This window comes from Ahaetulla prasina, chromosome 6 (assembly GCF_028640845.1).
Source record: "Ahaetulla prasina isolate Xishuangbanna chromosome 6, ASM2864084v1, whole genome shotgun sequence".
In the NCBI taxonomy this organism is placed as follows: domain Eukaryota; kingdom Metazoa; phylum Chordata; class Lepidosauria; order Squamata; family Colubridae; genus Ahaetulla; species Ahaetulla prasina.
In genome coordinates this window covers 22,050,726-22,070,564 of record NC_080544.1, presented here as the reverse complement: position 1 = coordinate 22,070,564, position 19,839 = coordinate 22,050,726, and the positions used below count along the sequence as shown (strand labels likewise).

At 40.7% G+C, this 19,839-nt stretch overlaps 1 protein-coding gene across 1 annotated transcript in view; it reads right to left on the bottom strand.

The window, feature by feature from the left end:
• Window positions 1–19,839, bottom strand: part of LOC131200793 (prosaposin-like) — a 63,973-nt gene that overhangs the window by 19,397 nt on the left and 24,737 nt on the right. Inside the window, exons 2-4 of the mRNA XM_058188050.1 lie at window positions 19,226–19,356; window positions 6,285–6,359; window positions 5,191–5,316 (exon numbers count right to left, since the gene is read on the bottom strand). Coding sequence (XP_058044033.1) covers window positions 5,191–5,316; window positions 6,285–6,359; window positions 19,226–19,356 — 332 coding nt within the window. The remainder of the gene's footprint in view (window positions 1–5,190; window positions 5,317–6,284; window positions 6,360–19,225; window positions 19,357–19,839) is intronic.

Sequence of the window (19,839 nt, the reverse complement as noted above, 5' to 3'; positions counted from 1 at the left end):
TCTAACACTTGTGCTCTTTAATCCCTTCAAATTCAGTGCTCCAACACTGGAAATTTTTAAGAAAATGTTGGATAACCATCTGACTGAGATGGTGTAGGGTTTCCTGCCTGGGCAGGGGGTTGGACTAGAAGGCCTCCAAGGTCCCTTCCAACTCTGATGTTATGTTATGTTAAATAGTGTAAGCCGCCCTGAGTCTTCGGAGAAGGGCGGAATATAAATGCAAATATATATATATATATATATATATATATATATATATATATATATATATATATATATATATATATATATATATATCTCCGAGAACTCAAAATTCAATGTAGGAAAGTTATCTTAGTCACTCTTCTGATTTATTATTTATGTGTCCCTTTTATGATACCAGTTGATATTCAGAATATTACCTTTTTCCAAATCATGCTTAGAACCTCATTTTTAAATACACATTCAAATCAATTTCAGCCTTGACCAGTAGAATTTGTTCCTTAACATCATTAACCTGCAGTCTAATTAAAATGGCAGATATTCTTAAAATTAGCTTCTGACTCCATTGGTCACAAATATCTTTCAATATATTCAGTGTTAAAGTACTTTAATTCATTCTGTGTTAATAAATTTAAGTGTTCTTCTCCTTTTGTTATAATTCATTCTGGTTCCTTCTAGTGTCCAGCCTTCAAAGTCTCATCTTATTATAACTATTTTTCAAATTCAGAAAAACCAGCTGTTTCCCATGGGCTGGATATTTATAATCAATTTCAAAATCTCATTTCAAATCTATCTAGACTCTTAACCCACTTATAACTTTCCAGAAATAACACGCTAATCACTGTTTGCCAGTTGTTTCCCCAAAAACATTTTCTAAATCCTTAAACTCATATTTAAAACATCTTTTGCTAAGGATAGAAGGAAACTCAGCCAGCGAAGGCCAAACATTTGCCGTTCCAAAGATGCTTAAAACTTCAAAAGCAGTAAAAGAAACAATTCCAAAAACAATTAAGAAAGGAGGCTCAGATTAACTTTATATAGCAGTGATGGCGAATCTTTTAGAGACCAAGTGCCCAAACTCCAAGCCAAAACCCACTTATTTATCGCAAAGTGCCAACACGGCAATTTAACCTGAATACTGAGGTTTTACTACCTAAAATAATGATATACAAGGCAGCGTTCAGCTAATTGTTCTAAGAAAAATGTGATTAATGCACTTTTATGCCCCTTTATTTTTTTCTGCTTTTGAAATATTACATTTAAGCAACAATAAAAAAGAAAAACTTTTGTAATATCATTTCTCTCTTTCCCTCCCCACTCTGTGTGTGTGTGTCTCTCTCTCTCTTTCCTCTCTCTCTCTGTTTCTCTCTCTTTACTTCCCTCCCCCCTCTCTCTGTCTGTCTCTTTCTCTGTCACTCTGTTTCTCTCTCTCTCTTTTCCTCCCTCTCCCTCCCTCTCTGTTTCTCTCTCTTTCTTTCCCTCCCTCTCTCTCTGTGCCTCTCTCTCTCTGTGTCTCTTTCTCTGTCTTTCTGTTTCTCTCTCTCTCTCTCTTTCCCTCCCTCTCTCTCTGTGCCTCTCTCTCTCTGTGTCTCTTTCTCTGTCTCTCTGTTTCTCTCTCTCTCTCTCTCTTTCCTCCCTCTCTGTGCCTCTCTCTCTTTCCTCCCTCTCTCTCTGTGCCTCTCTCTCTCTCTGTCTCTTTCTCTGTCTTTCTGTTTCTCTCTCTCTCTCTCTCTTTCCCTCCCTCTCTCTCTGTGCCTCTCTCTCTCTGTGTCTCTTTCTCTGTCTCTCTGTTTCTCTCTCTCTCTCTCTCTTTCCCTCCCCCTCTCTCTGTGCCTCTCTCTCTCTTTCCCTCCCTCTCTCTCTCTGTGCCTCTTTCTGTCTCTGTTTCTCTCTCTCTCTGTTTCTCTCCCTCTCTCTCTGTGCCTGTCTCTCTCTGTTTCTCTCGCTTTCCCTCCCTCTCTCTCTCTCTCTGTGCCTCTCTCTGTGTGTTTCTCTCTCTCTTTTTCCCTCCCTCCCTCTCTGTGCCTCTCTCTCTCTGTCTCTCTCTGTTTCTTTCTCTCTCTCTCTCTTTCCCTCCCCCTCTCTCTGTGCCTCTATCTCTCTGTGTCTCTTTCTCTGTCTCTCTGTTTCTCTCTCTCTCTCTCTCTCTCTCTCTTTCCCTCCCCCTCTCTCTGTGCCGCTCTCTCTCTTTCCCTCCCTCTCTCTCTCTGTGCCTCTTTCTGTCTCTGTTTCTCTCTCTCTCTGTTTCTCTCCCTCTCTCTCTGTGCCTGTCTCTCTCTGTTTCTCTCGCTTTCTCTCCCTCTCTCTCTCTCTCTGTGCCCCTCTCTGTGTGTTTCTTTCTCTTTCTTTCCCTCCCTCCCTCTCTGTGCCTCTCTCTCTCTATCTCTCTATGTTTCTCTCTCTCTCTTTCCCATCTCTTAATGAGTTGATGAGCAAAATGGCAAAACTACTTTCAGGACTTTCAGGGACACATTTCACCCTTAAAATAGGCAACATCCTCCCCTCTCTCCCTCCCTCTCTCCCCCATCCCCGGGGCAGGGGAAGGAACCCCTGAACTGGTGCTGGGTGGTGGGAATCTGATGTCTGGAGGTCAACAAATCCAGGAGCAGCACACCGAAGACCAGATGGCCAGCAGGGAGGCGGGCCATCCCAACATAGGCAGCTCTGCAGGAAAAGCAACTGATTGGATGCTTTTTTTTTTCTTTTTTGCTGAGCCGAGCCGACAAAGGTTCGCAATGTGGATCCACACTAAATTTGACTGCACGAGGCTCTGTGAGAGTAGGGGGCAGGCATGGGAGCAGCAACAGATAATGTACCTCAATGAAGGCGGAATGCTGTTTCGTGTAATTTTTTTTTAGTCTCTCACACTTTTGTTTCCCTGCAAACGACGGCAAGAAACGCAACGGAGCTGGGCTGGGGCACCGACGCACATGTCCACAGAGTGGGCTCTGTGTGCCACCTCTGGCACACCTGCCATAGGTTCGCTACCAGGGTTATATAGGCTACATCAGATGTCTTCAAATTTGGAAGCTTTAAGATTTGTGGACTTCAACTCCCAGAATTCTCCAGCCAGCTATGCTGGCTGGAGAATTCTGAGAGTTGAAGTCCACAAGTCTTAAAGTTGCCAAGTTTGAAGACCTCTGGGCTACATTATGTCTGTGAGCTTACTTGAAATCTATAGACTCCAAGTCACTTGTTGGCTCACCAGCCAGCAGCAAAAACCAGGGTTCCTGAAGCCTTCTTCACAAGGAGTACATGTAGGCAATCTCCCAATCTCTCGTTTTCTCCCGAGATCCACCTTCCAGCCCTCTATCTCTTCCGACATGTCTTCCCCACTTCTTCAGGGACATCTAGCTCATCATGTCCTCACTGGAATTCCCCCAAAGGTGAATGGAGAGAGAATGGAGATAGAACATTCCCCCGCAAAAAAATAATAATATTAAAGCTAGTCTGATATCATTCTTACTTGGTACATTGTGTATGCTAATTATGTGGGTGTCGCTGGTCAAATAGGTTTTGTAGGCTTTTGCAGTACTTCAAAAGCCTGCAAAACCAGTTTCATCAGATCAGATATGAAAGGGAGGTGGTTTCGATGACTTTCAAATGCTTTTTGGGGAAAAAAAAATTATCTCCAAACTTGACTGCAGAATTTTCAAATTTTAATGAAACGTTTATTTTGCTCAAAACAATCAACTCTTACTTAAACACACTCACACCGGTCAAATATGAGGATGTTTTCAATATTTCTATAAAAAAAGAGGTCATCTTTTTAAATAACTAAAACATGCAACTGAAATAATCCTATGAACCAGGGTCTCCAACCTTGGCAACTTTAAGTCCCAGAATTCTGGGAGTTGAAGTCCACAAGTCTTAAAATTGCCAAGGTTGGAGACCCCTGCTATGAACTGTTCAAGTTGGAGGACATCTAAGGGTAAAATACACAACCATGAAACAGAATCATATTTTGAAATGAATAAAGATAGCGACATTCAGTTGTTAGATGGATCACCGTTCAGATTTTTTATTAACAGTCTTAGGAAATAGGCAAAGTTCTTGAAAATCGTGAGTCTGGAATTTGTTGTGACTTGTGATCTCAGTCCTTCAACAGGTCATACGTTCCTGGATATCATAACCCCTACCAAGAGAACACAAACTCTAGTCCTCTAGAACGGGGTCTCCAACCTTGGCAGCTTTAAGACTTGTGGGCTTCAACTCCCAGAATTCCTCAGCCAGCTTTGCTTTGCTGGCTGAGGAATTCTGGGAGTTGACATCCACAAGTCTTAAAGTTGCCAAGGTTGGAGACCCCTGCTCTAGAGGTTATTGAGTCACTCATAGCAGAAGCACTAGAAGGCAAGACAAGAAACATTGGATGGAAACTAATCAAGAAGAGAAGGAACCTAGAACTAAGGAGAAAGTTCCTAATAGTGAGAACAATTAAGCAGCTTGCCTTCAGAAGTTGTAGGTACTCCATCACTGGAGGTTTTCAAGAAGAGACTGGATAGCCACTTGTCTGAAATGGTCTCCTGCTTGAGCAGGGGGTTGGACCAGATAACCAAAAATATGGTTCAATGGTTCTGAGATAACATCTGCCAGCTCCTTCAGAACTCTGGAATGTAATCCATCAAATCCCAGTGATTTCTATTTATCAAAAACAGACAGATGTCCTCTTACCATTTTCTTGCTTATTTTAATTTTTATTTCTAGTCTGTGTTCTACAGTTTTGTATTTGGTAGGTTGGGCTATGATTTCTTTTTGCAGGACTGATGCAAAGAATGAGTTAAGCAACTTTGCTTTCTCTCTACTGCCTGTTATTTCCTTGCCATCTTCTCTCCATAGTAGATTCACTGTTTCCTTGATTTTTGTCTTGTTATTTATTACCTTTGGCTTTTGTTGCAAGTCTCTGTTCATTCTGAGCCTTTGCTTTCCAGATTTCATCTTTGCAGATTTGGGCTACTTGTTGATAGTCTGCCTTAGTTATGTGTCCCTCTTTCCACTTTTTATACTTGTCCTTTTTTGTCTTTCAGTTGATTAGAGATATCTTTGTCCAATCATGCTAGTTTCAGAGTAGCCAGCAATCATGCTGATTGCAGAGTAAATAATGAAATCAACCCTCAGAAAATGGTTGACTTGAATCTGGTCTCCATCAAAAGTCGCAGCAAGAAGCATCAGCACCAACCAACTCCCATAATAGTTCCAAAAATAATTTACCTGAACTTGTTTACCAAGCTCTGTAAGAATGATCACTCCTGTGTCCACCATCTTCTTGCATTTGACTGACCAGTCCTGGAAGGGAAGATACTGGCATCCCCTCTCAAAAAAATTAGCAAGTTTTTCCTAGGAAAGGGAAAGATATAAAGAAGGACATAAATAGTTTTGCTTTGCTTTGCTTTGCTTTGCTTTGTTTTGTTTTGTTCTGTTCTGTTTCAGATTCTTTATAATTTTCCCAATGGCTGCAGCAATCTTTGAAAACAGAATTGGGGTGTGTGGGGTAAGAATGAAAAACTCACTTTGAATAAAGCTAGTTTAGTGCCATAAAAGCAGGGGTGAAATGCTCCCGGTTCAGACCGGATCGCCTGATCCGGTAGCGATGGAGGTGGGTGGTTCGAAGAACTGGTAGCAAAAATGCCTGCCCCCCACCCCACCCCAGCTGAGCCGTGCGATCATCAGAGGCTTTTTTTTTTACTTTTAAAAGTATTTTTTCTTCAGCCGAAAAAATGCCTTTAAAAGTAAAAAAAAAAAAGCCTCTGATGATTGCACGGCTCAGCTGGGATTGTCAGAACCTTTTCAAAGCATTTTTTCCTCTGGTGATCAGAGGCGATCAGAGCTGAGTTGCCTGATCATCACAGGCTTTTAAAAGCATTTTAAAATGCTTTTAAAAGTAAAAAAAAAAAAGTTGGCCACGCCCACCCAGTTACATTCCCCCCACCAAGCCATGCCCACAGAACCGGTAGTAACAAATTTTACATTTCACCCCTGCATAAAAAGATCCTGAGATGTTCATAGTAATGTTTAAGCCATGTTTACCTTGATTACTATTTGCTGGTTAGGTCATAATGGCCTAGTTCACATATTACACTAACTAAATGATTATTTATAAGCTACATTGCTTTAAGTGACACTAAACAAGCCACTTTATGGCTTAGTCTGATGTCTAAATTAGAATACAGCACAGAACATTTCTTTCAAATTTCTTAAAAACCATTCCTTCATTTATAAATCGATAACTGTGTCTCCCCCCCCCCACTTCCCTCATCTAACACCTTTAGGTATTACAGTTCCCGAGCCTAGAGTACAGTACTTACATCTGTAGAATTGTCTTGAACAATCTTTGCCATCATGACTACAACGAGTTTACAAAGGGTACATCTAAAGCTAGTCTGAGGGGGGAAAAAAGAGAAGAGTGTTACTAGGAGAACAATTGGATTATATTTTAACCCTTTGTTTGGACTAAACTAGTTGCATAGTTCCTCTGAAACAAAACTAAGACCTAGGGCAGTGATGACGAACCTATGGCACGCCTGACCAAAGCGGCACACAGAGCCATGCTGCCTGGCGCGCACGGCCCCGCCCATTCTTCTTCCGGGTTTCTGGCGTGCATGCGCAACAATCAGCAGGCCTTCATTCATGTGGCAGTGCCGGAAACTGAAGAGCTGGTCTTCTGTTTTCTGGTGTGCGCATGTGCATCAGCCAGCCGATTGTTGAGTGCGCGTGCACTCTGGAAACCGGAAGTTCATTTCCCAGCGCACGCATGCTTCCTGGGCAGCTCCTCTTCTGGGTTATATCTCTGATGAGCGCTTGCGCGCACAAAACATGCGCACATGCAGGTGCTCCAGGTTTGCCATCATTGACCTAGGTCATCATGAAGTTGTTGCGTCAATTATAATAAGAGTCCTATCCAAATTACTTACACTTTGGTACAATATTGAAAGGAAAGCCTCTACTGTAGTAGCGTGAAGAAGGGTTATATTTTTGCTTTTCCTGTAAAGAGTAATAAAATGCTGCCATTGTTGCTAGAACTGATGAGATGGTTTAATCTCTTACTGCCAGAAGAAAGCTCATGTATTAATTACAACAAACCAAGGACAGTTGGTTGGGGCAATATCTGATATCAATGGCACCAAGACTCTAATATACGGTAATAGACTCTGTTACTCCTATTGATACCTTGGTATTTTTTAAAAATTTATTTAATTTATTTATTTTGTCAAACACAACAATATATATACAAGTATAAGCATGAAATAACCACACAAATTGAATATTCAATATTCAATATTAATATAATATTGAATTAATATAATATTGAATTGAATACAACCAAAGGGACAGGAACAGTAGGCACACTGGTGCTCTTATACACGCCCCTTACAGACCTCTTAGGAATGGGGTGAGGTCAACAGTAGACAGTCTAAGGTAAAAGGTTTGGGGATTTTGGGATGAGACCATGGAGTCAGGTAGTGCATTCCAGGCATTAACAACTCTGTTACAGAAGTCATATTTTCTACAACCAAGATTGAAGTGGTTCACTTTAAGTTTAAATCTATTGTGTGCTCGTGTATTGTTGTGGTTGAAGCTGAAGTAGTCTTCGACAGGAAGGACATTGTAGCGGATGATTTTATTCTGATTTCATGTAATGGGGCTTGCACTTCTCACAGTCAGTCAATGAGATTTAATGTCTTATCACTGGCATCCATAAGGCATTAGCGTCAGAAGGGGGCAGCCAGTGTTTTGTTTTCTTAAAACAAAGTTTCTGCCATCATTACTCAACAAAGCTGAGCAACTGGCCTAACAAACAATTCTCTTTTCCCGAAAAAACTTTATAAAAAGTATAAAATGCAAAAAAAAAAAAACCAAGAACAAAGGAAAAAAGAATTTAAACAAAATTGGGAAGCAGAAACAAAAAAGGGGGAAAACCATAGGAAAAAAAGTTCCTTTTATACAGATAAAAAACAATGAGACTTTGAACTATAATGAACCATAAAAAAAGCTACTTCTATCATCAGGAACAAGTTGGTCTAACATAAAATTCTTAGTCCAGATTCCGCCGCCTTCGACATGACCTGAGTTTAACTCATAGAATCATCTGTTATAATGTCCTTCCTGTCGAAGACTACTTCATCTTCAATTGCAACAATACACGAGCACACAATAGATTTAAGCTTAATGTGAACCGCTCCAATCTTGATTGCCGAAAATATGACTTCAGTAACAGAGCTGTTAATGCCTGGAATGCACTACCTGACTCTGTGGTCTCTTCCCAAAATCCCCAAAGCTTTAACCAAAGACTATCTACTATTGACCTCACCCCATTCCTAAGAGGTGAATGAAATTCAACCATGAAAAAAGTAAGGTTCTACATTTAGGCAAAAACCCCCAAAATGCACAGGTACCGTATATGTGGTACCTTGCTCAATAGTAGTAACTGTGAGAGGGATATTGGAGTCCTAGTGGACAACCATTTAGATATGAGCCAGCAGTGTGCAGCAGCTGCCAAAAAAGCCAACATAGTTCTGGGCTGCATAAACAGAGGGATAGAATCAAGATCACATGAAGTGTTAATACCACTTTATAATGCCTTGATAAGGTCACACTTGGAATACTGCATTCAGTTTTGGTCGCCACAATGTAAAAAAGATGCTGAGACTCTAGAAAGAGTGCAGAGAAGAGCAACAAAGATGATTAGGAGACTGGAGGCTAAAACGTATGAAGAACAGTTGTAGGAACTGGGTATGTCTAGTTTAATGAAAAGAAGGATTAGGGGAGACATGATAGCAGTGTTACAATATCTCAGGGGCTGCCACTAAGAAGAGGGAATCAAGCTATTCTTCAAAGCACCTGAGGGTAGAACAAGAAGCAATGGGTGGAAACTAATCAAGGAGAAAAGCAACTTAGAATTAAGGAGAAATTTCCTGATAGTTAGAACAATCAATAAGTGGAACAACTTGCTTCCAGAAGTTGTGAATGCTCCAACACTGGATATTTTTAAGAAAATGTTGGATAGCCATTTGTCTGAAATGGTGTAGGGTTTCCTGCCTCGGCAGGGGGTTGGACTAGAAGACCTCCAAGGTCCCTTCCAACTCTGTTATTATGTTATGTTATGTAAATCATATCAGAATAAAATCCAGAACACTATCTTCTGGATACTTAGATGTACTCCAATATCTTTTCAAGTAAAGATGTGGATAACTTCAATAAAAACAGTAATACAGACGAAAAAATTAAACTACTGGCTTAAGTAATGATACTTGTCTCCTCCCCAATATCTGAAAAATGGTTTTTAAAAACCAATACAGGCTGAGCTGGCAGATATTATATTATTATTATTATATTATTATTATTATTATATTATAGTTCTGCCCATCATTTCATGGCGCTCTACAGCGGCTTTTAGTCCTTCAGCATCCCGCTTCGGTTGTAAAGGAAATAATTAAGAATCATGTTTATGATTGTGCAATCCAAATAGATTTTAATGCCCTGGCAAGTAATAAAGTAGCTTCTTGGTTTTCTTCAAATAAAAACTTCATTATAAAAAAATGGAATTAATACTTCTGTTTATTAATTAATCCATTACTTCCATCCATTAAAAAATTGCTTCAGAATTTTTCAGTGAGAAAAGCACTAATTCAAATGCTTTTTTTTAATTTGCATTTATATCCTGCCCTTCTCCGAAGACTCAGGGCGAAGACTCACTATGTTGTATGCGGTTGATGCCTTCAGCAATTTCTTTTTTTTTTAATCAAGTTTTATTGATTTTTTTTTCTTTCACATTCACCCTCATATTTTATGAACAGAGTATTTGAGGGCGGAAGAAGATGTTGTTTATATAATAAGCATAGAAATACTAAGATATGGAAAAAAAATATGGAAAAAGAATATTTTGGCAGAAATTGTAACTATGTCAAATGTATTTCGATATGACAAGTTGTATAAGATATGATATGGCCATTAGCAATTCCTGACGGCCATTTTGGGAATAGTCTCTACAAGATATGTCTTTTTAAGCTGAGAAAATGTTACTCTTTTACTTGACCTTTAACTTCCTTTGTGGATCTATTTCTACAAGACTTCTGAGAAAAAGTCCCATCGCTTCGATTGCAGAATAAAATCCAACAGTCAGATCATTTCAGAACTAATTTTCTTTTGTCATCTACAAAAGATAACATTTTTTGCAGGCAAAGCCAGATTTGCAGCAAGCTCTTGAGAAAGGTTTGTTTGCATTGATGCTTGTGTAGATCTCCAAGAGATGCTTGTACTGTCTTGTTTCATCTGATCAATTTTCATCAGATGATTTAATACCTGTAATCCGATTTGTTATGGCATTACAGCCACATAATCAAGAGCTTACTATTACTATACACAAATACGTCCATTGAATAATGTGTTCCATTATTCCAGTGTTCCAATATTAAGGGGCTGCCTCAAAGAAGAGGGGGCATTAACCCTTCTCGCCAAAGCACCTAAAGGCAGGACAAGAAACAATGGATGAAAACTAATCAAGGAGAGAAGCAACCTAGAACTAAGAAGAAATTTCCTGACGGTTAGAACAATCTATCAGTGGAACGACAATTAATAACTATATTAATTGGATATAATGAAAGGAAACAATAGGACAGGAACGGTAGGCACGCGTGTGCTCTTATGCATGCCCCTTACAGACCTCTTAGGAATGGGGTGAAGTCAATAGTAGACAGTTTTTGGTTGAAGCTTTGGGGATTTTGGGAAGAGACCACAGAGTCAGATAGTGTATTCCAAGTATTAACAACTCTGTTACTGAAGTCATATTTTCTGCAATCGAGATTGGAACAGTTAACATTAAGCTTAAATCTATTGTGCGCTCGTGTATTGTTGCAATTGAAGCTGAAGTAGTCTTCGACAGGAAGGACATTGTGATAGATGATTCTATGAGTTAAACTCAGGTCATGTCGAAGGCGGCGGAGTTCTAAATTTTCTAAACCCAGGATTTCAAGTCTGGTGGCATAGGGTATTTTGTTGTATTCAGAGGAGTGGAGAACTCTTCTTGTAAAATATTTCTGGACACGTTCAATTGTACTAATGTCCGAAATGTGGTATGGGTTCCAGACAGTTGAGCTGTATTCAAGAATTGGTCTAGCAAATGTTTTATATGCTCTGGTTAGTAGTGTAGTGTTTTTGGAGAAGAAGCTACGTAAGATTAGGTTTACAACTCTTAGAGCCTTTTTTGCTATGTAGTTGCAGTGGGCTTTGGCACTTCGATAATTTGATATGAAAACTCCAAGGTCTTTAACAGGGTGGGGGTCATCTGTAAGGTAATGTCCATCAAGCTTGTATTTAGTGTTTAGGTTCTTTTTTCCAATGTGTAAGACTGAGCATTTGCTAGTTGAGATTTGGAGTTGCCAAGTTTTAGACCATTCAGACACAAAGTATAGGTCTTTTTGAAGGGTAGCTGTATTGTTGGCGGTGTTAAACAGAGAGAGAACACAATTACTCTGTAATATAGTCACAGAGATCATTAATGTATAATATGAAGGGTGTTGGTCCAAGAACGCTGCCTTGGGGAACGCCGCTTTTGACAGGAACAGGACTTGCCTCCAGAAGATGTGGGTGCTCCAACACTAGAGGTTTTTATGAAGACGTTGGACAACCATTTGTCTGAAATGATATAGGTTTCCTGCTTGAGCAGAGCGTTGGATTAGAAGACCTCCAAGGTCTTCCAACTCTGTTATTCTGTTAATTTAAAAAAAGCTTCCTCCCATATTTCTCGACCGGGATGCCCTATGCACGGTCACTCACGCACTCGTGACGTCTCGCCTGGATTACTGCAATGCTCTCTACATGGGGCTCCCCTTGAAGGGCATCCGGAGGCTACAGTTAGTCCAGAATGCGGCTGCGCGGGTGATAGAGGGAGCCCCTCGTGGCTCCCGCATAACACCCATCCTGCGCAGACTGCACTGGCTACCTGTGGCCTTCCGGGTGCGCTTCAAGGTTTTGGTGACCACCTTTAAAGCGCTCCATGGCATAGGGCCGGGTTATTTACGGGACCGCCTACTGCTACCGAATACCTCTCACCGACCCGTGCGCTCTCATAGAGAAGGACTCCTCAGGGTGCCGTCAGCGAGGCAATGTCGTCTGGCGACGCCCAGGGGAAGGGCCTTCTCTGTGGGGGCTCCCACCCTCTGGAACGATCTACCCCCCGGACTTCGTCAGCTTCCGGACCTTCGGACTTTCCGCCGCGAGCTTAAAACATACTTATTTAATTGCGCAGGACTGAGTTAGATTTTAAATTTATGGGTTTTAAATTGGGTTTTATCTCTATATTTTTAATTATTGGGCTTTTAGAATAAGTTTTTTAATTGTTTTTATATTGTATTTATGTGTTTTTTAAGTGCCTGTAAACCGCCCTGAGTCCTTCGGGAGATAGGGCGGTATATAAATATGATCAAATAAAAAAATAAAATATATCCTAAAATAGGCCACATTTGTGTGCAGCGTCAAAGAAACTGGAGCATGAATACAGAGGCCACCAGAAAAACCAGGCCAGCTGCTTGTCTTACACACCTTTCCCTTCCTGAATTCCCAGTGAGTTGGACAAATATTCCCAACATTTGCAGCACCCCAGAAAATACTGCAGGGATGATGGGAGCTGTTGCCTGTGATATCCTTTCCCCTCTAACATCACTTACTGCAAGCAAGGGGTAAAGAATTGGTTGAGGTTTGGCATAGATGTTAAAAGGGATGGAAAGTCCTCAACTGAACGAGATGAAATATACGTCTGGTATTTAGGCAATGGTTGTATCTTTAATGTAATAATTCAAGGCCTCAGTCTCCAGGGCAGAAGACAAGGCTGGTTGACTGAAAAGAAGATTGGACCAGTAAACACAAGTTCGGTCTCCACTTCTTACTGACTCCAAAATGAGGGTTAGAAAATTTAAGGTGATTTCAGAATTAACTGAACGGGATCTAGCAAAAAGGGGAAATATATACAGTTCATCCTGCAGTATTATTGTAATGCTCTCTACATGGGGCTCCCCTTGAGGTGCACCCGGAGGCTTCAGTTAGTCCAGAATGCAGCTGCGCGGGTGATAGAGGGAGCTCCGCATAGCTCCCGTGTAACACCGCTCCTGCGCAGACTGCACTGGCTGCCTGTGGCTTTTCGGGTGCACTTTAAGGTTCTGGTTACAACCTTTAAAGCGCTCCATGGCTTAGGGCCTGGGTACTTACGGGACCGCCTGCTGTTACCTCATGCCTCCCACCGACCCGTGCGCTCTCACAGAGAGGGACTTCTCAGGGTGCCGTCCGCCAAGCAATGTCGGCTGGCGGCCCCCAGGGGAAGATCTTTCTCTGTGGGGGCTCCCACCCTCTGGAACAAACTTCCCCCGGGTTTACGCCAAATACCTGACCTTCGGACCTTCCACCGCGAATTGAAAACACATCTATTTATTCGTGTGGGGCTGGCCTAAATTTTATTGGTTTTAAATTTATTACTAATTTTAATGGGGTTTTTAGTTTTATATATTTTTAAAGTTTTTAGGCCACCTATATAATAAGTTTTTTATTTTGTATTTTAAATTGTATATTTTTGTATCGTTTTGTTTTATCTTGGCTGTATACCGCCCTGAGTCCTTCGGGAGAAGGGCGGTATAAAAATTGAATAAATAATAATAATAATAATAATAATAATAAAAGTATTGTATTGATATTGGTTGGGTCAAGGTGGGAGGTACATCTACCTGTGGCCTTCCACCAGCAGAACCGATACGCCTATGACTCCCTCTGTAGTTCTCAAATGGGTTCTGGAGAATCTGGACAAGTGTGGTGATCAAAAAACCGTCTGTTGCAGTAGAGGAGCAGCCTTAAGAGAGGATGGGGAAAGGATAATTGAATAATAGAATAACAGAGTTGGAAGGTGATGGTTTTCTAATCCAACCCCCTGCTCAAACAGATGACCCTATACATCAGTAGTGGGATGCTACTGGTTCTCCCCGGATCAGGTGAACCAGTAGTGGTGATGGCAGGGGGCTACACCCATTCACCTGGATATGTCTGTGCATGCGCAGAAGCGTTGTGAGAGAGAGAGAGAGAGCATGCGCATGCCCACAAGCAAAATGGTAGCAATGGGATTTGACTCCCACTACTGCTATACATGTAATGTTGGATTCGCTTTCAGATAATAAATTTTACTGTATTAAAATATTTTTTAATCCATTTTACTGGATTAATCCACTGTGATGTAATATTCAACATCTTCACAACATACCAATTATCCAGTGGGAATGTTCTTTCAACAGAGAGGAAGAACTAATTATTATGCACTGTATAATCTCAATTTCTGCAGGGCAATAGGCTAGCTCTCTTCCACTTAATTGGCAAGCAGAAAACTGTTTGAATCACCTGAAAATTCTCACAAATCATGTGTCACTCAGATTGAAACAGCATTGTGAAAAAGTTACAATAGAGATGTCTAATACTTATGAAAGAGTTCCTGAGAAAGATAAAGAAAGAATGAAAAGAAATTAGCTTTTGGACACTATTTAAAAGGAAAAAACTTCAAGACTTCTAAATGAAAAAGAAGGTTTATAAAGTTGGCTTATTTGATCAAGGTTAAAATGTTTTTTTTCCCTAGCAGTATTTAAAGTATTTAATTTAAATGTAAAGTATTTAAATTTTAAATCATCCAATTTAAAATTCAAAGGTTTGCTCTTGCTTTACAAAAACAAAAAACAAAAACATCAAATCCTTTCACCTGAAAAGAATCTTTTATCAACAATGGTTTGATTAAATATACAGAAATGGAAATTCATGATCTGCTAAGGGTATAGTAACTTTGATCAAAAGGTCTTCCAAATACATAATATAAGAAGAAATAAGCGATTTTTTATATTTTATAGTTTAGGATTGGTGATTGATTTAATAATTGTATTGCATTTGCTAATTATAATGGCCATCTAGGGATTACCCATGCTTTGCATAAATGTTTTGAATATTTTCTTAGTTTAAATGTGTGGAATATGCTTTTAGATAAAACATCTAGAACAAGTAATTATGGCTACAGATTGTAATCAATTATAGTAATTTATTTGTTATATTTGTTTTGTTTTAGTTCCTTGGTTAGATTATAATATTGTCCAATTAAAGTTGGACTTTATTCATGGAAACTACTATATAGTTATACGGTATGTTGGATTGTCATTTGATAGTTATATAGCAACATTTAAATTTTATGTAGCAAGAATATACTTTATCTCTTCAGCTCTTGACTTACTCCAGATTTATTTTTCAGGATCTCAATCCTTAGTTACTCAGATAATATAGTAACTGTATTATAGTTCCTATTCACTAACACTCTCCAAAAACCATCAAGGACATACCGTATTTAGAAGGCTAATATACAACTTTTTCCTTATGTAATAAACATTCTACTGTATTTCCAGAATTAAAGTCTGCAATGCATATTGAGAAGGTGGATGGACAGAAATACAATTTTTACCCTCATTCACATGACAGATTCATAATTTGGGATAATACTAATCTGAAAATGGCAGAGATTTTTGTTTGTTTTGTTTTGTTGTCGTCAGTCATATAGGGTCTCTTGGTTGCCAATTGTTGTTTTTGCAAGAATTTGGATTGCCTAACTTGTCACAGTAGTGGTATACCCATTAAAATATATTTCAATTTCATTATTTGGCCAAATACATTGGAAGCATCTAAAACTCTTAATTACTATCAGCACTGAAATGTCTTATGAATAAATCCAAAAGTATGCTACCTTTTATCTAGGCAATTCAAGAGTGATGTCAAGGTGGATTATGCTATTTGCATAAACTTTTCATTTCCTTATTTCCATCTCTTTATCATCAAATCGTAGGACTGAAAGGTCCTTCTAATCCAACCCTCTGCACAAGGCATGAGTCTTATACCATCCCAGACAAATGGTTGTCCAGTCTATTTTTGAAAAACCTCCAGTGATGTTCTGTTCCCCCTCGCCTCCGTCCGAGCGATGGCTTAATTAGCCGGCACCATCAGCTCTGGCAGCAAACTAGTGAGCGTCTGCCAAGTGTCTCTGTTATCTCCCTCGACGCCGATGAGTCACCCAAGAACAAACAGTACTTCAGCTCTTAGTTAAGCAGTTAATTTGCCTGCTACGAAGAGGCACAGCAGCTCTTGCTGCCTTTATATCCTGTGGGGTGTGGCTCCATGACTCAGCACTTCCTAGGCCTGCCCCACCCCTGCTTCTGTTGTTCCCGCCTCTCCTGCCTACAAAACCTAGGGTCCAGCCAGGCCTGATTGCCATCAGCTGGGTCTGTGAGGCGTGGCCTGAGGGGGGAAGAGTCAGGGGACGGAGGCCTTGTTATCTCTTCCACCTGGCCTGCCTCTGGCTTCTGGAGCTGAGCCAGGGAAGCTGGTGCTCCCGAGTAAGTCCTGACGGCTCTTCCCCCTCACTTTCCAAGTCACTTTCTGGCAGGAGGCCCGGCTTGGGGGGTGCAGACACAACAAGTGATGAAGCATCCACAACTTCTCCTTACTTCTAGGTTGCATCTGTCTTTGACAAGCTTCCACCTATTACTTCTTGTCCTGCCCTCTAGTGCCCTTGAGAATAAGTCAATCCCCTCTTCTTTGGGACAGCATCTAAAGCAGGGGTCTCCAATCTTGGCAACTTGCAGACTTATGGACTTCAACTCCCAGAATTCCTCAGCCCGTAAAGCTGGGAGTTGAAGTCCACAAGTCTGAAAGTTGCCAAGGTTGGAGATCCCTGATCTAAAGTATTGAAAGACAGTTTTCGTGCCCCCGCTCTTCGATGCCTCTAGACATACTGTATTTTTCGGAGTATAAAACCAGTGGTGGGTTTCAAATTTTTTAGTACCGGTTCTGTGGGTGTGGCTTGGTGGGCATGGCAGGGAAAGGATACTGTAAAATCTCCATTCCCACCCCACTCCAGGGGAAGGTTATTGCAAAATTCCCATTTCCTCCCTATCAGCTGGGACTCTGGAGGCAGAGAATAGATGGGGGCAGGGCCAGTCAGAATTTTTACTACCGGTTCTCCGAACTGCTCAAAATTTCCACTACAGGTTCTCCAGAACTGGTCAGAACCTGCTGAAACCTATCTCTGTATAAAACGCACCTTTTCCCCCCGAAACAGGCTATTTGCTGTTTGCTGCAACAAGGCAAAATTGCTAGGAGGCAGAGGCAGGTTTCTTTTTCTTGTTTTCCTCACCAAAAAAGGTAGGTGCATCTTATAGTCCGGAGCGTCTCATACTCCGAAAAATACGGTATTTAGCTCCCTCAACCATTCATCATACAATTTAGCCTGCAGACCTTTTATCAACATTGTTGTTATTCTCTGCACACTTTTCAGGATCTTAACATAATTTTTGTATCATTGGTGACCAGAACTGGGATGCAAGATGTAAATGGTGGATTCTAGGGGTGGATTAGTTCCATCCTGGATGCATAGGCTTGGCTTAGCTATCAATGAACACTAGGTTAATGTATTTGAAATAAGAATAGCATTTTTTTAAAAAAAAGTGGCTGAAACTAGAAAAGACTTCTATCTGAATTAAATCTTGAAGAGGTCAAAGGTGAAAGACTGAAAGAAGAAGTTCCCTTCGCTTCTAACTGGGGGACAGTGAGTGAGGACCCTAATTTTCAACTATTTCTTGCATGTACCTGGGTTTCAGCAGGTTCTGACCAGTTCTGGAGAACCGGTAGTGGAAATTTGGTGGAAATTTTGAGTAGTTCGGAGAACCGGTAGTAAAAATTCTGACTGGCCCTGCCACCATTTATTATCTGCCTCCCAAGTCTCAGCTGATCGGGAGGAAATTGAGATTTTGCAGTCACCTTCCCCTGGAGGGGGCAGGGAATGAGATTTTACAGTATCCTTCCCCTGCCACGCTCACCAAGCCACACCCACCAAGCCACACCCACAGAACCGTTGGCAAAAAAAATTGAAACCCACCACTGGTACAAAGAGATGACTGTCTCTAGGGTCATGTTCTCAAACTAGCTTCACCGCAGGTGTCCCAAGAGAAATTTCTACTTGCCTCCACTTTTGTGAGGTAAAAGAGGTCCAGCCCTTCCTATAATATTCCTCCCCTAAAATACAATCCACTCCCACTTTTTTAATGGCATTTTGTAGACTTCTTTGAAACAGAATTATTTGGAAGAGTTTTTGCAACGTGATTGCCCCCCATCTATTTACGCATTTCACGTATTGGTTTTATTTTTAATTTTACTACACCTGTTATGCATTTAAGTATATGCATATTTGAAGTTTAATTTTATTTTACTATTATATTGTGGAAGACTTCAAGTCCTGGACTGAGAAATATTGCAAGCTGCTAATAGTCATTTGATTACAGAGGACAACGTTTATTTATGAAATAAATGATGCAGTCTTCAACACATACACAAACACAGACCTAACTATCTGGAGAATTCTGGGAGTTGATGTCCACACATATGCGCTGTCTCTGACATATTTTTGGCATCACCTGGCAGGACGAAGTTCCAAATAGCGCAGTCTTGGAACGTGCTGGAATTTCTAGCATGTTTACACTACTGAAACAGTGACGTCTATGCTGGCTTGGGCATGTCGTGAGAATGGCTGATGGTCGGATTCCGAAAGATCTCCTGTATGGAGAATTAATGCAGGGAAAGTGCCTCAGAGGGAGACCACAGCTGCGATATAAGCAGTGGTGGGATTCAGCCAGTTCGCACCACTTCGGGAGAACCGGTTGTTAACTTTCTGAGCAGTTTGGTGAAGTGGTTGTTGGAAGAAATCATTAGGGCAGAGAACCGGTTGTTAAATTACTTGAATTCCACCACTGGATATAAGGATATCTGCAAGAGGGACCTGGAGGCCCTGGGAATGGTCATTAACAACTGGGAAACCTTGACCTCTGATCGTTCAGCTTGGAGGCTAAAGACGCAGCGTGGCCTTCTCCAATTCGAAGAGACACTTGTTCGGCAGGCTGAGGCAAAGAGGCAGTCCTGGAACCAGCGAAATCTGGGGGCTGGGCAGGGGACAGAATGTATCTGCCCTCAGTGTGGAAAGGATTGCCACTCTTGAATTGGCCCGTTTTAGCCACACTAGATGCTGTTTCCAGAGCACGATACCATAGTCTTTTGAGACTGAAGGATACCAATAGATGTCCACACATCTTAAATTCGCAAAGTTTGAAAAACACTGATCTAGACCTTAGATATGGTGAAATGGAAATGTTGTGAAGAGTGAAATGGAAATTTTTATTACAGTGTCATGCATACTCACAGGCCTGTTAACTTGCAGCATCTGGTGACAGCGCTCCAGACTTCCACACTTCAGAGCTGTAGCAAAATCCTGACACAATATCGATGGATCTTCTGTACATTCTTTCTGTGATGTCACAGGGTTTCCAGCAGCTGTCCACAAAGAGAAGAGAGATAATAGACGTTAGGTGTTCAACAGAAAATAGCTTTATCTCATAGTGAAACCAAGTGCTACTTTCAATCATGCTGAAGAGGTTGTAAAAAATTGCTTTTAAAAGGCTCCTCTGACAATCCCAGCTGAGTTGCCTGATCGTCAGAGGCTTTTCTTTTCTTTTAAAAACATTTTTTTGCCTTTAAAAGAAAAAAAAACCCCTCTGATAATCAGGCAACTCAGCTGGGATAGTCAGAGGAGCCTTTTAAAAGCAATTTTTTACAACCTCTTTAGCTGAAGAGTTTGTAGAAAAAATGCTTTTAAAAGCCTCTGACAATCCCAGCTGAGCCGCGCGATCATTAGAGGCTTTTTTTTGTTTTACTTTTAAAATCATTTTTTCAGCTGAAGAAAAAATTATTTTAAAAGTAAAAAAAAACTCTGATGATCATGCGGCTCAGCTGGGCATGGGGAGGGCAGGGATTTTT